We start from the raw sequence: 16,362 nt of genomic DNA, 5'->3' as shown, positions 1-16,362 counted from the left end.
CTCCGGCGGGGGCGCGCACGCGCGTCTCCGCCGACCCGACGTCCAGCCTCCGTCGTCGCCACGTTCGTTCCGCCCACTGCCCCCTCACTTTTCATTGAAGTGGCGTCCTCCTAGACCGCCCCTCCGCGCAAGCAAATGGGCTTACCCACATCCGGGGATCGGTGAGAATGGCGCGCAGTCACGTGATGCGGAGAGGGAGCCTTGTGGAAGCGGGTGCAGGCCCTGGGTCCGGCGCGGGTAAGGCTTTCCCGCGCCCCTAGTCTTGGTTTTGGAGGGACGGGGACGCGTTGGTTCCTCAGCGTCTCCCTTTCCCAGCTCCCCTCAGTGGAGGCCGATGTCTTCACTTCATCTTCACAGTCACTTTCCGCACGCCGTGAAGGGTGGAAAGGCACTTGCGTGGCGGTTCTGGACCTCCCCCGCGTCCACATTTGGTATATCCAGCCGGAAGCCGGGACTGGGGTGGTCCCACGCCTGTGTACGGATGGTGGTGGCCTGCGAGGGTCAATCTTAGCGAGGGAGGCGGCCGTCCCATTTAGTTCACGTAACTACAGGTTTGCAGAACTGCAAAGCACAGGAATGGGATGAGACGTGCCGCTGCTCCGGGGAACACCACACACACCGCGGGTCTGGGAAAACCATGTAATGGGCTGTGTGACAAGCTCCCATTTGGGACCATTCGCTGCGCCCAGGAAACTAAGTGACCCCAGGAAGGATGGGTACCGAGCTCCCCCTGGGTCTAGGAGCACACTGTCAGCGGGAGACGACCGGGGAACCAAGTTTTTTAGACTGGAGGTTAGCTGGAAACAAAGGAATTGTAAAGAGCGTTCTGGGCATCGAAACTGTTACTGTGTAAGAAAAGTTTGCTCAGGAAGGTGGTAGTGTTTCATTCTGTCGAGTGTGGCAAGTGCTTGGGACAGTGGCCGTGTCCTGGACGTTGCCTGTCTTGATGCTTTCCACGCTTCCAGCCCCTGAAGAGTGAAGGCACCTTAGCGCCTGACTCTGGAAATAAGATGTTGACCAGATGAGCTGACACCAGTGTTGAGTTTGGAAGGAAAACAGGCGGTAGTGAGGCGGAAAAGGGGGCTTTTAAGGGCAAAGGCTGGAAAGTATGGCAGGGTTAGTGGTGTTTGGAAGAGGGACAATGAAAAAAGATTGAGGCCAAATTTGGGAACGATGTGCTCCAAAAGCCCATCTTTGGGAAAGAGTCTGCAAAATTTACGCATAATAATTGTAGACACGGATACCTGAGCAATCTGTTACAGAGACTGCCTAACTTTTTAGGTGGATCATAAAGACAGGAAGGAAACGTTCAAGGGCAGAATGCTTACAGAAGCTGGAGTGATTTGAAGAAACTACAGAACAGAGGAATCTGTGTGACTGGGAAAATTAGCTAGTTCTGATCAGCTGGTAAAATGAGGAGGGTATCCCAGGGGACAGAGCAGCAGGGACAAAGGAGTGGCAGCAGGAAAAAGGGTTCTTGTAGGAGAGGGATTCCAAAAATATAACTGGAGCTGTGTGTACGTTTCCTAAAGACAACGTCCTTATACTTGTTTTGAGTTATCCACTGGGTAGTACTGAATTAATTTTTGAGTGAAACATCAAGGCTTCAGCTGTTTTCACTGGTGGCCAAAATAGCTGGGCACTTTCTGCTTCAGTTTTGCCTGGCTCTTTACTATGGGGGTAAAAACTTTTATCCCACCCCAACCTGTATAATTATTACCCAGGCATTAGGGCTATGATGTAGTCATACTACTGGGGCCAAGCATGGGTCTGTATGAAGGAGTTGGAGTCCACCCCTAAAGATTGTTCCTTGTATGAATGTTCATAGCTTCAGAAACTAGGAGTGACTGGGAGTGCCTTTGGTGCCATTGGCTTCCAGGCCATTGGCATGGCTGCTTTGTGGCAGGGAACACAGTAGAGTGATAACCCATGATGAAGCAGCAGAGGCCAAACTAGGAAACAGGAAATCCAGAGGTACCCTCCATGCTGGCTGCAGCTGTTGAGGAGAAAAAATGGAGTGTCAGTCATGGCCAAGGGCTAAGTAACATCTTGACCACTTGGTCCAGGCATTGAAGGGAGTACGGCATTAAAAATCAGAGGAAGGAACCCCAAAGGGAAGCAGAAATGAGCAGCAAGGAGTCCTGCTACTGTTGTTCACCTGGAGGTGCCCCTTTCAGAACTCGGGTTGGGCACTATTTTAAGAAAGGCAGTTTCCTTTACAAATTCAGCTGAGGATTTCTGTCAGCTCTGTAGTTGGTCACTTTGCATAGCCCAGTTCAGTATCTTAGTACGTTCATTTAGCTCCTGTGCCTAAGAATGCTAATACTAAAGCCAAGTCAGGTAGAGACTTTTGTAAAAAGTAGTGCAGCAAAAGGCTAAAGGGGACAGAGAGGAGACTTGGTTATTAATCAGGGATTCATCAAAGGCATCCTGAGCAGGGAAAGGTGAGTATGCAAATTAGGAGAGAGAAGCTATATTCTAGATACACTGTGGCCTTGTACACAAGGCCTCTGTCACACTGTGACACTGGTGTGTCAGTAGGCTATATCTGCTGTCTGTCCTATATGTGCTATAAAACATCCATGGGGGGGAGGGGATGGGCAGGAGGGAGAGACTGTGATCTTAGAAATAGATTGTCACCTGACCCAGATGAGAAGATGAGTCTTTCCCATTTCCCAGGGTGATGTTATACCAAAAGATACATGCAGGCTAAAAAGCCTGGGGAGTCCTAATGCTAGATTACATCACCTCCTCAGTCTTCATGCTTAAGAAATAACCTCTTTGGCTTACAGGTCTGACAAGATCAAAGCTGCAGGAAAATGGACAGTGAGGTACAGAGAGATGGAAGGATCTTGGACTTGATTGACGATGCTTGGCGAGAAGACAAGCTGCCGTATGAGGATGTTGCAATACCACTGGTAAACTATAATTTGTGCCAAGGATGGTGGGTTAAAGGTATGATCTGGTGAGCCCTAGTAGAAGTTGGATGTCAATGGACAAACTAGTAGGGCAAAGAAATCAAAGCTGTGGAGTTCTCTAACTGTAGAAGACACTGGATAGTTTGACTTTTTATTTGAAGAGAACTGTGGTTCAGAGAGCTGATATGATGAGCTCAGTTAGGGATCATGCCAGGACTGGACTCAAGACTTCTGAACCATGTTCTGTCTGCCACACCAAAGCTAGTAAACCAGATGATGAGAGTCCAATGTACAAAAGATGGGAGAGGAACGAGAAGCAATGGCATTTACACTATATTTCTTACTTGTCTACCTATGGTTGATCATTTGCTATTTTTAGAGACATATTTTTGAAACACACACCTATCCTAGTTTCCCTGGAAAATGTTTGGAAGACACCTGGCTTTTCTCTTGCATTTAGACCAAAGGGGTCCCTCTTTTCTTTCCCGACCACTAGAGAACTCTCCTGCAGGGAGTTTTTTGAACCTCCTGTAATAAATGATCTAAAAGTTTTGCATTAATAAATGCTTTTTAAATCCTATTTATGTCATAGAGGCCTAACAAAAAACAAGAAGAGACTCCAGGGACTGCTTTTCTTCAGAACCTGCCAAGTGCCCTGAGAAGAGCTGTTAATAAAATGCAGCTTCCAAGTAGACTGCTGCTGCTTCCTGAGAAATAAAATTCTGCTCACCCATATTTTCGTTTAAGACTAAGAGATGATATTATGCTCAGTGAATAATACACATATCAGATAATAAGTCACAGCTTATTTCAAGTTTAGAAAAATAGTCAAAAGGGAGTGCACAGTGAGAATTGTAGCTGCCACTTACTCAATACCAGTTTTATGCCGTGGACTGAGGTGGAAATTTGACATACGTTCTCTCTAACCGTTGAAACACCCTTGCAAGGGCAGTGGTGTTATCTCCATTTTACAGAAGGGAATAGGATCAGAGAGGGGAACTTGTGCAAAGCCGGGTGGCTGATAAGTTGGACTTCACACTTAGGTCTGTGTGAAGGCTCCAGATCCTGTCTTGTAAACTTTTGTTTGTTTTTTCACTTGACAGGCATTTCTTTGAAGCCTACTGTGTGCCATAAGACTATGTGAGCATAAGCTACAGTTCCTGCCCCTGGGGATCTAAAGAGGCAACACATAGAAATAAGTAATTACAATAATAAATGTTACAAGCCAGGTTGTGAATAGCAACATAGGATAGGAGGTGGCTGATGCCTGTTGAGCATCAGGAAAGGCTTCAGAATGTAATATTTAAGCTGATCATAAGGGAGGGCCAGAAATTTAGTGGGGGTAGACAAGGGCACTCCCAGCAGAGGGGACAGATGTGCACAGGCTCAGAGTTTTGAAAGGCTTTGGGAGATGGTGAGACATTCAGTGTGGACAGAGACTATATTTGTCATCTAAGGTAGGCAGAAAAGATGGGCTTGGACCAGATTTTGAGAGGAGTGTACAATGCCATACTTAGACTTCATTCTGAGAATAACCAGGAATGTGTGGTCTTCAAAATAGAAATCTGCCACACTCAGATTTGAGTTTTAGAACGTCAGTTCCGAAGGGAATTGTTAGGGAATGTGTGCCATAGAGAAAGGGGCGAGTGACAGGGCAGAAGGACCAGTGAGGAAGTGATCACAATAGTGTAGGCAGGGAGGCGGGCCTGAACAAAGGCACGCCAGTGGAGGGGAACTGCTGGATTCTGGACAGGCTTATGGCAGGATCTGGGGACCACTGCTGTGGAAGGGGTTGAGGGAGAAGGAAGTTTCCATGCTAACATCCAGGCTGTAGCCTGGCCTTCTTGTTATTCTGTCTTTTCCTGTGTCTCATGACTCTCAGAGAATGTGCACTGGTTAGCTTTTGTTGCTGCCTACAAATCTCCCCAGAGTGACTTAAAACAACAGCTGTTTATCTCATGATTTTGTGTCTCAGCTGAGAGGGTCTTCCAGTCTTTGCCAGTTCGGTTGATCCCTGCCAGACTGGCTGGTGTTCTGCAGGCAGTCAGCAGGCCAGCTGGAAGCTGGGGGATGGGGAGACTTTTCACATGTCTGGTAGGTAAGCAGGTCAGCTGGGATGATGAGGTGGCGAGGTCAAAGCCTCATTACCCAGCAGACTAGCCTAGACTGCACATGGCCATCTCAGGGTTCCAAGAGCAGCAGGAGAGGGACTCTGAGGCTTCATGGAGCTTAGCCGAGAATGGGCCCATGGACGCTGCGGCTGCTCTCTGCTAGCCAAAGCAAGTCACTCAGTCAGTCCCAGTCTGAAATTGGGGAAATAACGACTCTGCCTTTTCATGGGGGTAACTGCCAACAAATGAGGCCAATTTGTAGTAAACCATAATTGACGGTTGTGTTTATGATACCTTATGATACTTTGTGTTGGTTTCCAAGCACATACACATTTTTTCATCTTGGCATTCGGTGTAAGAGACCGTAGTGACCAAATGAAAAAATACTATTTTATTTTATTTTTTTTTTAAAGATTTTATTTATTTGATAGAGAATGAGAGATAGCACGAGAGGGAAGAGGGTCAGAGGGAGAAGCAGACTCCCTGCTGAGCAGGGAGCCCGATGTGGGACTCGATTCTGGGACTCCAGCATCATGACCTGAGCCGAAGGCAGTCGCTTAACCAACTGAGCCACCCAGGCGCCCGAAAAAATACTATTTTAGAACATACACCACAGAGGGGCACCTGGGTGGCTCAGTTGGTTGAGTGTCCAACCCTTGGTTTTAGCTCAGGTTATGATCTTGGGGTCCTGGGATTGAGTCCGGCATTGGGCTCCAGGCTCAGTGCGCTCAGAGTCTGCTTGGGTGCACACACACACAGACAGACTCTCTCTCTCTCTCTCTCAAAATAAATAAAATTTCAAAAAAAAAAGAACATATACCACAGATAAGATGAAATTAAGTTGCTTGTCTGTCAATCAAATAATTCACTAACCAAAGACTTTTTTGTGCTTTGTGAGCTATAAATAATTATTGGAACCAAACTTTCTCTTTTAAGTTTGAATGTATGATTGCTTTACAGTAAATGATAGGTTTTTGCAATTTGTACAAATATGTTTGAATCTCAGTATTATGTTTAAAAAACAACGTGTGCGGTTCAGATACATTTGTACATACCGTAAATCATTTTGTATATACTGAGCATAATTTTGAAGGAGAAAAACATTCATATACTGCAAATTGGAATCAGTGGGAAATTGAAAATCTCAATACTGAGTAACAGTTTGCTGCCCCCCAAAAAAGTATAAATTCAAATAATTGAAAAGCAATATATTGGTGTCAGTAAACTCTGGGACAAAGCAGAATCCTGGTACTAATAAATTTAAATTTAAAATATAAGGAAACTGCCAAAAGTTTTTGGTAGTTTCCACACACATAAAAACATAGTTAACTATAATGAGGTGATGTATGTGTAACTAGCCTTATTGTGATAATCATCTCATAGTATATATGTCAGATCATCATGTTGTATACCTTAAACTCACACAATGTTTTATGGAAATTAAATCTCAAGCTGAAGAAAACACTATACGTCAGATTCCACACTAAGCGAGGCCACGGCTTACTGTTCTAAGAGAGTTACTGGCAGGGAGGGACAGGTCATTTACCGGGGTTTATGTCGCTGTGCTCCACTAGGGGAGTGCTCTCCACTCACCTCCATAAGAATACAGGCATGCTGGGTACAGGATAGTTTTTTTTTTTAATACATTTCTTGTGCTTAAGGAATATTCCAGCAAATGTGCTATTCAATTAAAGCAGCCTCCCAAAAAAGGACTCAGTATTGGGTCTTTTCGGTGATCCGAGCCTCTAGGAATAAGAGCAGCTATTCCTTGAGCATCAGATGGCCACCCACAGTGGTGAGCACTTGATCTCAATTACCTCATTTAGTTTCATAGCCGTCCTGTGAGGTGATGGCTACTTTTTCCTCTCATTGCCAGAGAGGAGACAAAGGGTCGATCTTTTTATCCCAGTTCTTTCTTTACGATTCACTTATGCTGCCTGTTTCTAAGAACTCACAGGTTTGAATTCTAAGTGCTCTTGAGTTTTAAGGGGTTTGTTAATGCAGAGTATACCAGCATTCTGAATGTCCATTGTACCTTTGCAGAATGAGCTTCCTGAACCTGAACAGGACAACGGTGGCACCACAGAATCTGTTAAAGAACAAGAAATGAAGTGGACCGACTTGGCCTTACAGTATCTCCATGAGAATGTTCCCCCTATAGGAAACTAATACCTGGCTCCTTCTTCATGGACAGATTTTTGAAAAATATATAGATACAAAATGTTTTCTTTCATCTCCTCATTCAGATCTTGAAGTGGTACATCTACACTCATAAATGTACACCCACCTAGTTTTTGTGACAGCAGAATGCAATGTGGAAATACCAGAATGAGGACTTGATTGAGATTTCTCAGGAATGCTGAGTATTTGGCCCTTTGAACCAAAAGTTCTTCATTCACTAGCTTGTGTTTGAATGTGACTGGTACAGCATTTGCCTTTCACTCTGACTTTGCTTTACTGTCAGAGTTTAACCATCCCACCTACTTACCTGTGTCCCGTGACATAGGTGACTGAAGACATGAGGGGATGGGCAAAGACAGGGAAGCCAGGTGTAAGGAGAGCGTTAACTTCTCACATGCCTCCCTCTGAGCCGCAGTGTATAGCACCTGCGGGTAGGATGGATGTCTGGGTAACCCACTCACTGATGGCTGGGATTCCTAAAATCCCCTGTGGCATTTTCAAAATTTATTTCAAAATAAATTGGCAGATTAAAGGTTATCTGGCAGGTACTTCTGCTCTCTACAAGTTAATAAGGTGCCACTGGAAAAGACCCTTGGCTGGCTGGACCACTAGTTTTATCCAGTAACAAGATTTCGTGTCTTCACAGTCCTTTCAGATACAACAGAAACACCATGAAGCCCGTGTGCAGTTACACATTTATATAAGAACTCATATTTTGAGGGGGGCCTGGGTGGCTCAAGTCGGTTCAGCGTCCACTCTTGATTTCAACTCAGGTCATGATCTCAGGGTCCTGGGGTCAAGCCCCGGTCGGGCTCCATGCTCAGCAGGGAGCCTGCTTTGAGATTTCGCTCTCGCCCTCTGCCACTCGCTCGCTCGCTCTCCCTCTCTCTCTCTCAAAAAATCAAAAAAAACAAAAAAAACTCACATTTTGTAAAGCACATCCATGGACATTTGTCTCCTGGAATTATTTGCCTCTGTTAAGTGGTGTCTCTCGTTTTCTTACCTAAGTTGTGAACTGTGGGAAGAGGCCCTGACTTATGTTTCTATATCCCTCATTGAAAAACTAGAAACACTGAATAATTGAAGCGTCTCTTCTGCTTTTTTTTGTTTTTGTTTAGGATTTTATTTGAGTACCTGTGCATGAGTGGGGGGCAGGTGGGGTGGGGGCAGAGGGAGAAGTACGCTCCCTGCTGAGCAGGGAGCCCGACACGGCTCCATCCCAGGACCCTGGGATCACGACCCAAGCCAAAGGCAGATGCCCAACCGACTGAACCCAGGCACCCCTCTTCTTTTTTATGGGGTCTTCTTGTTTACCTAGCTTTTAGGAAGAAGTATATCACAAATGAGCTGATTTCAGGGTTTCAATCAGAAACAGGGTTGTGGCAACTCTCCTGTAATCCAGACACATCCAGGCTAATCTCCCTGTGCATCAGTGTCCTGCCTACAAGTCAGTCATCTCAGAATAAAGACCCCAAGTCACCAGCCCCTCAATAACAAAAGACAGACAACCCAATAGAAAAGAGAATTAGAATGGTCAGAAAATATGTATACTAAGAGAGTTTTTCAAAAAATGAAAGTGCCTGGGATGCCACGGTTCCTACACATTCTAATTAAATGAGGGTTTTACTACAACTTCCCTTGAGGTATGTGACAGCTAAGAGGCTGACCTCTAGGAATCAAGGGCATGTTCGTACGAACCCAGCCTTTTCCAGGGGCATAGGGGGACGTAAGGTACAGGTAAAGGTAGGTGTAAAATGTGAGAGCTCTCTCAATTCCCACTGACTCACAGTATGATTGCCTGAAAAATAGCAGTTGATGGATCTGCTTGGTTTATACCCTCATCTAACAACTGCCCCCGCCTCCACGCCAAGTTTGACCTGTGATGTGGTGTCAGAAACCACAGCTCGCTGTGTCAGGAATTGGGTGACCAAACCTGGGCCACACCGTCCACTGCGGCTTTGGAATCTATGTAGGACCGGCTTGGGGCTGATGGCCATGAGAGATGCTAGGCAGCTGTTGTAGGGCAGTTTTTCAAGCAAATGTAGCGCAGCACCCGAAGAGGAAAGTCTGCGGAGCGAGGTTTGAGAGGCTGTGCTCATGCGGTGTCCAGTTCAAAACCGTGCATCGCTCTCCTCTAAAAGGCACCTCACTTAGTGTTGGGGATAGAGCAGTGAAGAGAAGTATGGCTTCTGCTTTTTAGTGGGGGAAATGAGCATCAAGCCAATAGTTGTACACATTTATGCTTTTCCATCGTGACATGTGCTGGGGAAGGGCAATAATGGGATGTCACTTAGGTTGGGTACTTAGAAGCAAAGCCTGAGGCCGAGTGTCTTGTGTGAGGGATTTAGTGAGGTTGTGCTCTCCGGAGGAGCCTGTGAGGGAAACAGGCTAGAGCGGAGGAGGAAGCTGAGCAAAGAGAGAGTGTCAGGCTGAAGTCGAGCCTCAGCCAGGTTCCATAGGTGCTCCGGAATTCACGTGATGTCACATTTCCCCACCTTGAGGCAAGTGGCTAGGCCTTTGTATTCAGTGTGCAATGTACAGTCGTTGGTTCTGCCCCTCCCACCGTCCCCCTGGGAAGACATACCCTAGGCATTGCCAGGGGACCAGGCTGTCCAGAGGACAGTGCAACCATGAACTCTTGGCAGCCAGCACAGAGCCAGTAGTCAGAGATGGGTGTACCAACAGACCAGACCGGGCCCCAACAGTGCGGCCCTACACCAAAGCGTATAGAGAGTGGGACTGGGAGACCTGACTTAGATTGGGTAATCACGGTGAGACCTTGTAACAGTAGCCTTTATAGCACATAACTTCAAATATTAATTTTGTTTATGAATTTTTCCTACTCCGAGTGGTTGGGTCCTTCGAACTTCTTGTTCCTAACGGAACAGATGAGTTCAAAAACAACTTTACCCCTTGCTTGGGAAGCCAGGGAGGGATGGAGAGGAGGAGCCTCTCAAGAGTAGTGGAAAGCTGTGCCCCAGTTGCTGGTGGTACCCAGTGAGACGAGCTTCAGAGGCTCGTGATTTTGGGGTGTTTTCCAGCCTAGGCAAAGACCCCGAAACATTGGAGCCACCTCCTTCCAGAGCCCCTCAGAATTGGCCATGAGGATAGCAGCCGTGACCCAGATAAGCTGAAGAATAGAGGTCCTCGCCCACTTTCGAGGTCACTCATGAACATCCCAAATGCTTGTGAGACCCTAAAAGGAGGAAACTCCCCAGTGACCACAGATTTAATTTCTGCTGCAACACAGCAGAGGCCAAAAAAAAATTAATTTGCTTTGAAAAAAATAAGAAAGTGTGCTATTTCTCGTACCTTCCTTGAGTGTATGAGCCAACACCCAAAGGATGGGAAGGAAGAATTTAGGGGATGAGGATCGATGGCAGGGAGAGCGAATTGCAAAAAAGCCCAGAGGTGAGACTGGCCTTACAAGCAAGGTGGGCAGGTAAGCTGGGGGAGCTGGGGGAGCTAGGGGAGCGGCCCCAGTCAGATTTTATTTTATCAAATAGAAGTTACCCTGGGTTTGAGCAGCTAAGAACAGAGGTGGAACAGCAGAAGAGCTTTTGCACTGGTTCAAGAGAGAGATGAAGGTGGCTTTAGCTAGCAAGACAGAGGTGGAATTAGAGGGACCAGGGGTATCTCTTAGAGGAAGAATTGTCCAGATGGGCCCAGTGAGAAGTATATTTCATGAAGCCAGCACCCTAACCATGGTTGTGGGGTTCAAAAGGAACTGGAGTGCCCAGTGTGAACACTGCCCTTGTGACCCAGGGGCAAATTCTCTGAGCCAGATGCAGGCCTCCAGATGCAGCCCCTGCCCCCTGGGAAGGTAGGACCTGCATCCAGGAGCTGCCCATCCTTTGAAGCCCATTAGACCCACTTCTTAATAATAGAGTAACAGTAACAACACCCACAGTTAACTGAGCGCTTCTGAGTGCTTCAGGCACAGGATCCAGCCCTCACATCCACTTTTGAAAGTGGATATTATTGTCCTCGTGATCACGAGGTGGTAACTCAAAACCGAACAACTTGTTCCAACTTGAAACCACTCCAGTAGTAAATGCATTGCAACCTAGGCTGGCTGATCTCCAAACCCATGTCCTCTGCCTGGACCATGCAGCCTCCCCTATGGGATCTTCTGTGACCACTCCTCTCTGAAATGGTAGGATATCCTACTGGAACATTTAGTACTTCAAAATGTTTACCTCGTTTCCATAATTGAGATAAAGATCTAAAAAAAATTGTTGGGAACTCAGGAGTCATGAAACATTTAAAAAATCCACTTATTACCAAATCCATATATAACTTCTATAACTCACAACTGTATCACTATGACTCATACTGTTGTTTCTGGGTATTACACGAGGTTAATTCATTAACGGTGTATTTTCAGATGTTGGTGCTTGGTAGTGGACAGCTTAATGGCGATGCTATTTACCCAGCAGGGGGTGCTCTATTCCTTTGAGAAAGTCTGACTCGCAGGCAGCTCTTTTGGGAAACTAAACTGAGGATGCCCAATAAATATGGTGTTTTGCTTGGAAGTGATTCTGCAGATCTTGGTTGCCCCAAGTGCTGGGTAGGGGTTTGTGTAAATCCCTGGGATTCTGGCCGGCCACCCTTTGTGGGCTCACTTAGTGAGCTCCTCACTTGTGCTTTGTGAGGGGGCCAAGTGAGGGCACATGGAAGGTGAGGGCAGTTCAGAACTTTGATTACAGAGAAAGGTAGCCGGAATCAGGAATTGTGCCAGACTCTGACCCCAACCTATATTCATAGTCAGGCCTGGGGACTCTCATTAAGCTATTTCCCAGCTCTCTGTGTTAAATTATTTGGAGAATTTAGGCATCATCCTGGAACAATCCATTAGGCTCCAGAAAGACTATTTTTCCTGTCCTGATCTGGCCCTGTTTTACCCACAGTTATCTTTGTGCCCCACTTCCTTGCCGTGCTGCACCCTGTCGGTGAGCTCCTATAGAAAGCGGACGAGGGGAAGGGGCCACCATGGAAAGGCCTCCAGATGGTCTCTTGAATAGACTTCACATCTTGTGGCCTTTCTGGCCCCAATGGTGGCCTTGGCCTCTGCCCTTGGGCCAACTGGGTCCCACTTCATGGACATGCAACCTGGGTGGCCACCCAGGGCTCTCACCCAGAAGAGCCTGCTGAGGCTATCTTGAAATACTTAACAATCATTGAACAAGGGGCCCCATAAATTATAGAGCTGGTCCTTCAAACTATGGCAGCCATCTGTAGGAGTTCCATGTTGGACGCTGACCACATGGACCCAGCAAATGCCCTCAACTGGGAATGAGAATTCAAGCCACCAACTGTCTGCCTTTGGGGTATCAGAAAAGTAGGCACATCCAAGAGAAGGGACAGGAAAAAAGCCGGGGCAAACCTGCAGGCATCCTGAAAGCTCTTCCCGTTCCTCATGAAATCCTACAGACCCATTGCTGAAATTGTTTCCCGAGCTTGACTGAGTCCTCTGTTATTGTCACCACCTGAAAACTAGCCCATCCTACCCACAGGGTGAGAGGGTAGGTAGAGAAACACTAGAAGTGTAACAAGACCGGTTTTGTGGACAGTTGAGAGAACTTGCAGCAGGGTTATCACCCAGTCCCAGGGCATGTCTGTGCCTAAATTTCACCCATCTTTTAGCCAACTGCCGTATGAACTTAACACTCTCTGGTACTAGCTACCGCAATGCGGCTGTCTCAGAATAGAGCCTCTGATTGAAATACGATACAAGAGCACAATTACAGAGCTGAGAACCATGGTCAACACATGCTCTCGTGAAGAGTTTCTACCTGGGTTTTTATTCCCATTTACCCTATGTGTTGAACCATATGAAAAAGCTGTTTTTATAGGTCAAAAGTAGGCATGATTTCCCGGTTTTAGTTAATTTTCTTCTTACCTAGAGCCAGCTGCACATGTACAAGCACACATACACAGCACACACTGGATGTGATGAGGGGAGGCAGGGGCTGGCAAAGGGCGGAGAATTTGAAAACAACCAAGTGACTCTAAAGGAAGTGAGGGAGGTTGATGTATAAACCCATCCCACTTACTCCATGCCTTCCCTGGTGACTCAGATCCCGTTTATCGTGGGGCCACCACCCAAGGGCAGAGGGGGTTTTCCTCCGCCCACGCCGGGATCTTGCCTCTGCTCTCCTGGCATCTCTGCCCGTGCTCCCTCCCCACGTGTCATCTGCATGTCAAGGAGTGCCCCTGCGTCCACCGCAATGTGCACAGACCGGTGCTCACTCTGGCACACAGTCTAACTGCGAGACTTCTTGAGGAAGAGAAAACACTTATGCCAAGGGTAATAATCTAAGAAGAAAATGCTCAGTGTGCCTGGTACACTGTAAGTGCTCACTAAATACTTACTGGATCGATGGATGGATGGGTGGATGGATGGATAAACAGACAGAGAAATAATGCCATGGAAGAGGGGAATCAGAAGAGGAATCATTGGGGCACCTGGCTGGCTCAGTTGGTAGAGCATGTGACCCTTGATCTCAGGTTCATGAGTTTGAGCCCCACATTGGGAGTAGCGACTACACTGAAAAAAGTCAATAAAAAAATAAAAGCAGAAGAGGAATAATCTACAGCTGAGGGGATTTAGGAAAGTTTTATGGAAAAGACAGACTTCGGAAGGCTAGATTTATACATCTGGAGAAGCAGTGTTGGCAAAGGGACTTTTGGTGATGATATTCTGTCGTTTCCCGTTCAGTCCCAGTGTTTCCCTCCCTCTCTCCCTTCCTTCCAACTAAGAGTAGAGCTGGTATGTTTGGAAACAGGTGGGAAGTTTTTTGGTGGTCACGATGACTAGGATGATGGAGAAGGGGGTGTCAAAGAACATTGCTGCATTTAGTGGTATTTTGGCCAGGCTGTTAACTATATTGCAGAAGATAATTGTTCTGTCCAAAGTACTAATGGTGACCACATTGAGAAATACCAGTAGGTGAGAGAAGTATCATGAAAAGATTGTTACAATGTCACAAAGTGCTGGCGAAGATATCTACACATGTTTTCTGCTTTTGTCACCCAAATCAAATCATGTGATCTCCCTTCTAGGGAAGAAGCAGGGAAGTCAGGTGTTGCTGAACAGATAGAGAGCTACTCAACAGAGGTTAGACCTTGGTCTCACCAAAAAGGGGACACAGTCAAGGTTTTTGACTAGAGGAATGATCTTGTCATATCTGTGCTTTAGGAAATGCCAAACCCCTATTTTTTATTAACATAATGTAGTATTTGTTTCAGGGGTACACGTCTGTGATTCATCAGTCTTACACAATTCACAGCACTCACCATAGCACATAGCCCCGCAATGTCCCTCATCCAGCTACCTCATCCCTCCCATTCCCCTCCACTCCAGCAACCCTCAGTTTGTTTCCTGAGATTAAGTCTCTTATGGTTTGTCTCCTATTTTAAAGAGAACCAAATGTGAAGTGATAAGAAGTTAATTTTGTTTAAAGCTTTACCCTGGTTCTGCACCACAGAAAACTAAGAGGTCATTCTATGTTTTAAAAACTTCTCCAAATATAAAGTATTCAAAAAATAAATTCATTCAACAAATTATGCTGAGACAATTGGCTTTCTTTTTGGGTAAACAAAAAAAATTAAGTTAGATCCCTACCTCAAACCACATATTGAAGATGGTTTAGAGAATTAAACCTAAAAAGATTTTAAAGATGTTAGGAGAAAAATGTAGTTGAATACTTTAGGAACCTTGAGGTAGGGGAGGCCTTCCAAAGTAAGCTACAAAACTGAAGAACCATAAAGTACAAAAATGATAAGATTTTTACATAACAAAAAAAGTTAAAAGAATAGAAGCCAGGGGCACTTGGGTGGCTCAGTTGGTTAAGCGTCTGCCTTCGGCTCAGGTCGTGATCCCAGGGTCCTGGGATCAAGACCCATGTCCAGCTCCCTGCTCAGCGGGAAGCCTGCTTCTCCCTCTCCCTCTGCCTGCCTCTTCCCCTGCTGTGCATGCTCTCTCTCTCTGTCAAATAAGTAAATAAAATTTGAAAAAAAAGAATAGAAGCTGGTTTTAACATAGATGAGACAAGAGATTATTTTCCAGATAACCTACAAAGCTTCTATAAATTAATAAGAAAAAAGAGCCCCAGATGAAAAATGGGCAATAGGTATAATCAGGCAATTCACAGGAAAAAAGACGTAAAACGTGAAAATATTATTATGGCAGATATTTCAGATTGATTCACTCAACACCATGCCTACTACCCTGTACCTTATCTTGCAGCACATTGGAGCCTAGAGAGCTAATGCCTAACAATTCCCTGGCTTCCTTAGAGCTAAGCTTCTGCATGTGACCTTGCTTTCCCTGGGCAGTTATACCCTCAAGAGATCTACTGACTCTGTAGCACACAGGGTTAAGGAGGGGGGGGGGGTTCTTATTTTTTGTTTGTTGTTTTCCTAAATCAACATAGCAGCAATCTCACTGTCTAGATGCAGTCTCCTCCAGCTTCACGGGTGCTGTGGACATGATGTAGGGTGTCTCTAATGCAGCTGAGGCTGTGTGGTCCTGGATGCCAGGTGTGTCTGAGGCTTCCTGGTTTCCCGATTCCCAAGTCAGCAGTTGGGGCACAGCCTCCCAAATCCCCAGTTTCCTGGTCATGGAATAAAGAGAGGTTCCTTTGGCGGGTTGGTTCTGAGCTGGAGTTCTGGGAGTTGATCCTACTTTTTCACCTGATTTAACAAAATTTTAAGCCCCAAATTCCCTATTTTAAACCAAGCAGTTCCCCTACTCTCTTTCTGCCTATCTTTCTACGTAAACTAAGCAGGGTGGCTTAGTTTGAAATATGTTTCATCAGCATGTGAACACAAAAAGTGTTCACTAAAATTCAGTGTTGCTGAGGGTAAGGGAAAATGGGCCCTCTTTTGGAGGTTTTGTATGTCATCGAGACCTTTCTGAAGAGCAGTTTGGCAGAATCTACCCAAATATAAAATGTGCATCATATCAAACCCAACATTTGGCCTCCAGGCATCGGTCAAAGAGAAATACTGTTCCAGGTCCCCAAAAAACATTTTCCACGGATATTAACTGCATCATTGTGAATAATGAAAAAATAACAATACGTAGCTGAATTGTCCATCAAGAGGGAATAGTTAAGAAAATTATGGTACAACCGTTCTTTGGAATA

The 16,362-nt window shown here is 45.9% G+C and overlaps 2 protein-coding genes across 4 annotated transcripts in view; one reads left to right on the top strand and one right to left on the bottom strand.

The window, feature by feature from the left end:
• The window catches only part of CEP63 (centrosomal protein 63), a 63,794-nt gene extending 63,351 nt beyond the window's left edge, over positions 1–443 (bottom strand). The window contains exon 1 of one of the 2 annotated variants that reach the window (XM_027583689.2): positions 146–443. Coding sequence is in view for 1 of the 2 variants with exons in the window: in XM_027583687.2 (XP_027439488.1) it covers positions 1–95 (95 nt within the window). In the remaining variant the exon portion in view is untranslated. The other variant, XM_027583687.2, reaches the window with a different exon arrangement.
• Positions 105–7,255, top strand: ANAPC13 (anaphase promoting complex subunit 13). Of its 2 annotated transcripts, none has more exons than XM_027583694.1 (3): positions 105–237; positions 2,793–2,918; positions 7,073–7,255. In XM_027583694.1, exons 2-3 carry the CDS (start codon positions 2,820–2,822, stop codon positions 7,196–7,198), a joined length of 225 nt encoding a protein of 74 aa, XP_027439495.1. In that variant the 5' UTR covers positions 105–237; positions 2,793–2,819; the 3' UTR covers positions 7,199–7,255. The 2 variants fall into 2 exon arrangements, with proteins under 2 accessions (XP_027439495.1, XP_027439496.1); XM_027583695.1 differs by lacking the exon at positions 105–237 and adding an exon at positions 2,425–2,444.
• The last annotated feature ends 9,107 nt before the right edge of the window (positions 7,256–16,362 follow it).

Source organism: Zalophus californianus, chromosome 1 (assembly GCF_009762305.2).
Source record: "Zalophus californianus isolate mZalCal1 chromosome 1, mZalCal1.pri.v2, whole genome shotgun sequence".
In the NCBI taxonomy this organism is placed as follows: Eukaryota; Metazoa; Chordata; class Mammalia; order Carnivora; family Otariidae; genus Zalophus; species Zalophus californianus.
This window is presented reverse-complemented; position numbering and strand designations above follow the sequence as displayed.

Excerpts from the sequence above, each read along its gene's own strand:
- ANAPC13 (XM_027583694.1), top strand. The coding sequence starts at position 2,820 with ATGGACAGTGAGGTACAGAGAGATGGAAGGATCTTGGACTTGATTGAC. Across the intron at positions 2,919-7,072 it reads AGGATGTTGCAATACCACTG|AATGAGCTTCCTGAACCTGA; the intron begins GTAAACTATAAT and ends GTACCTTTGCAG.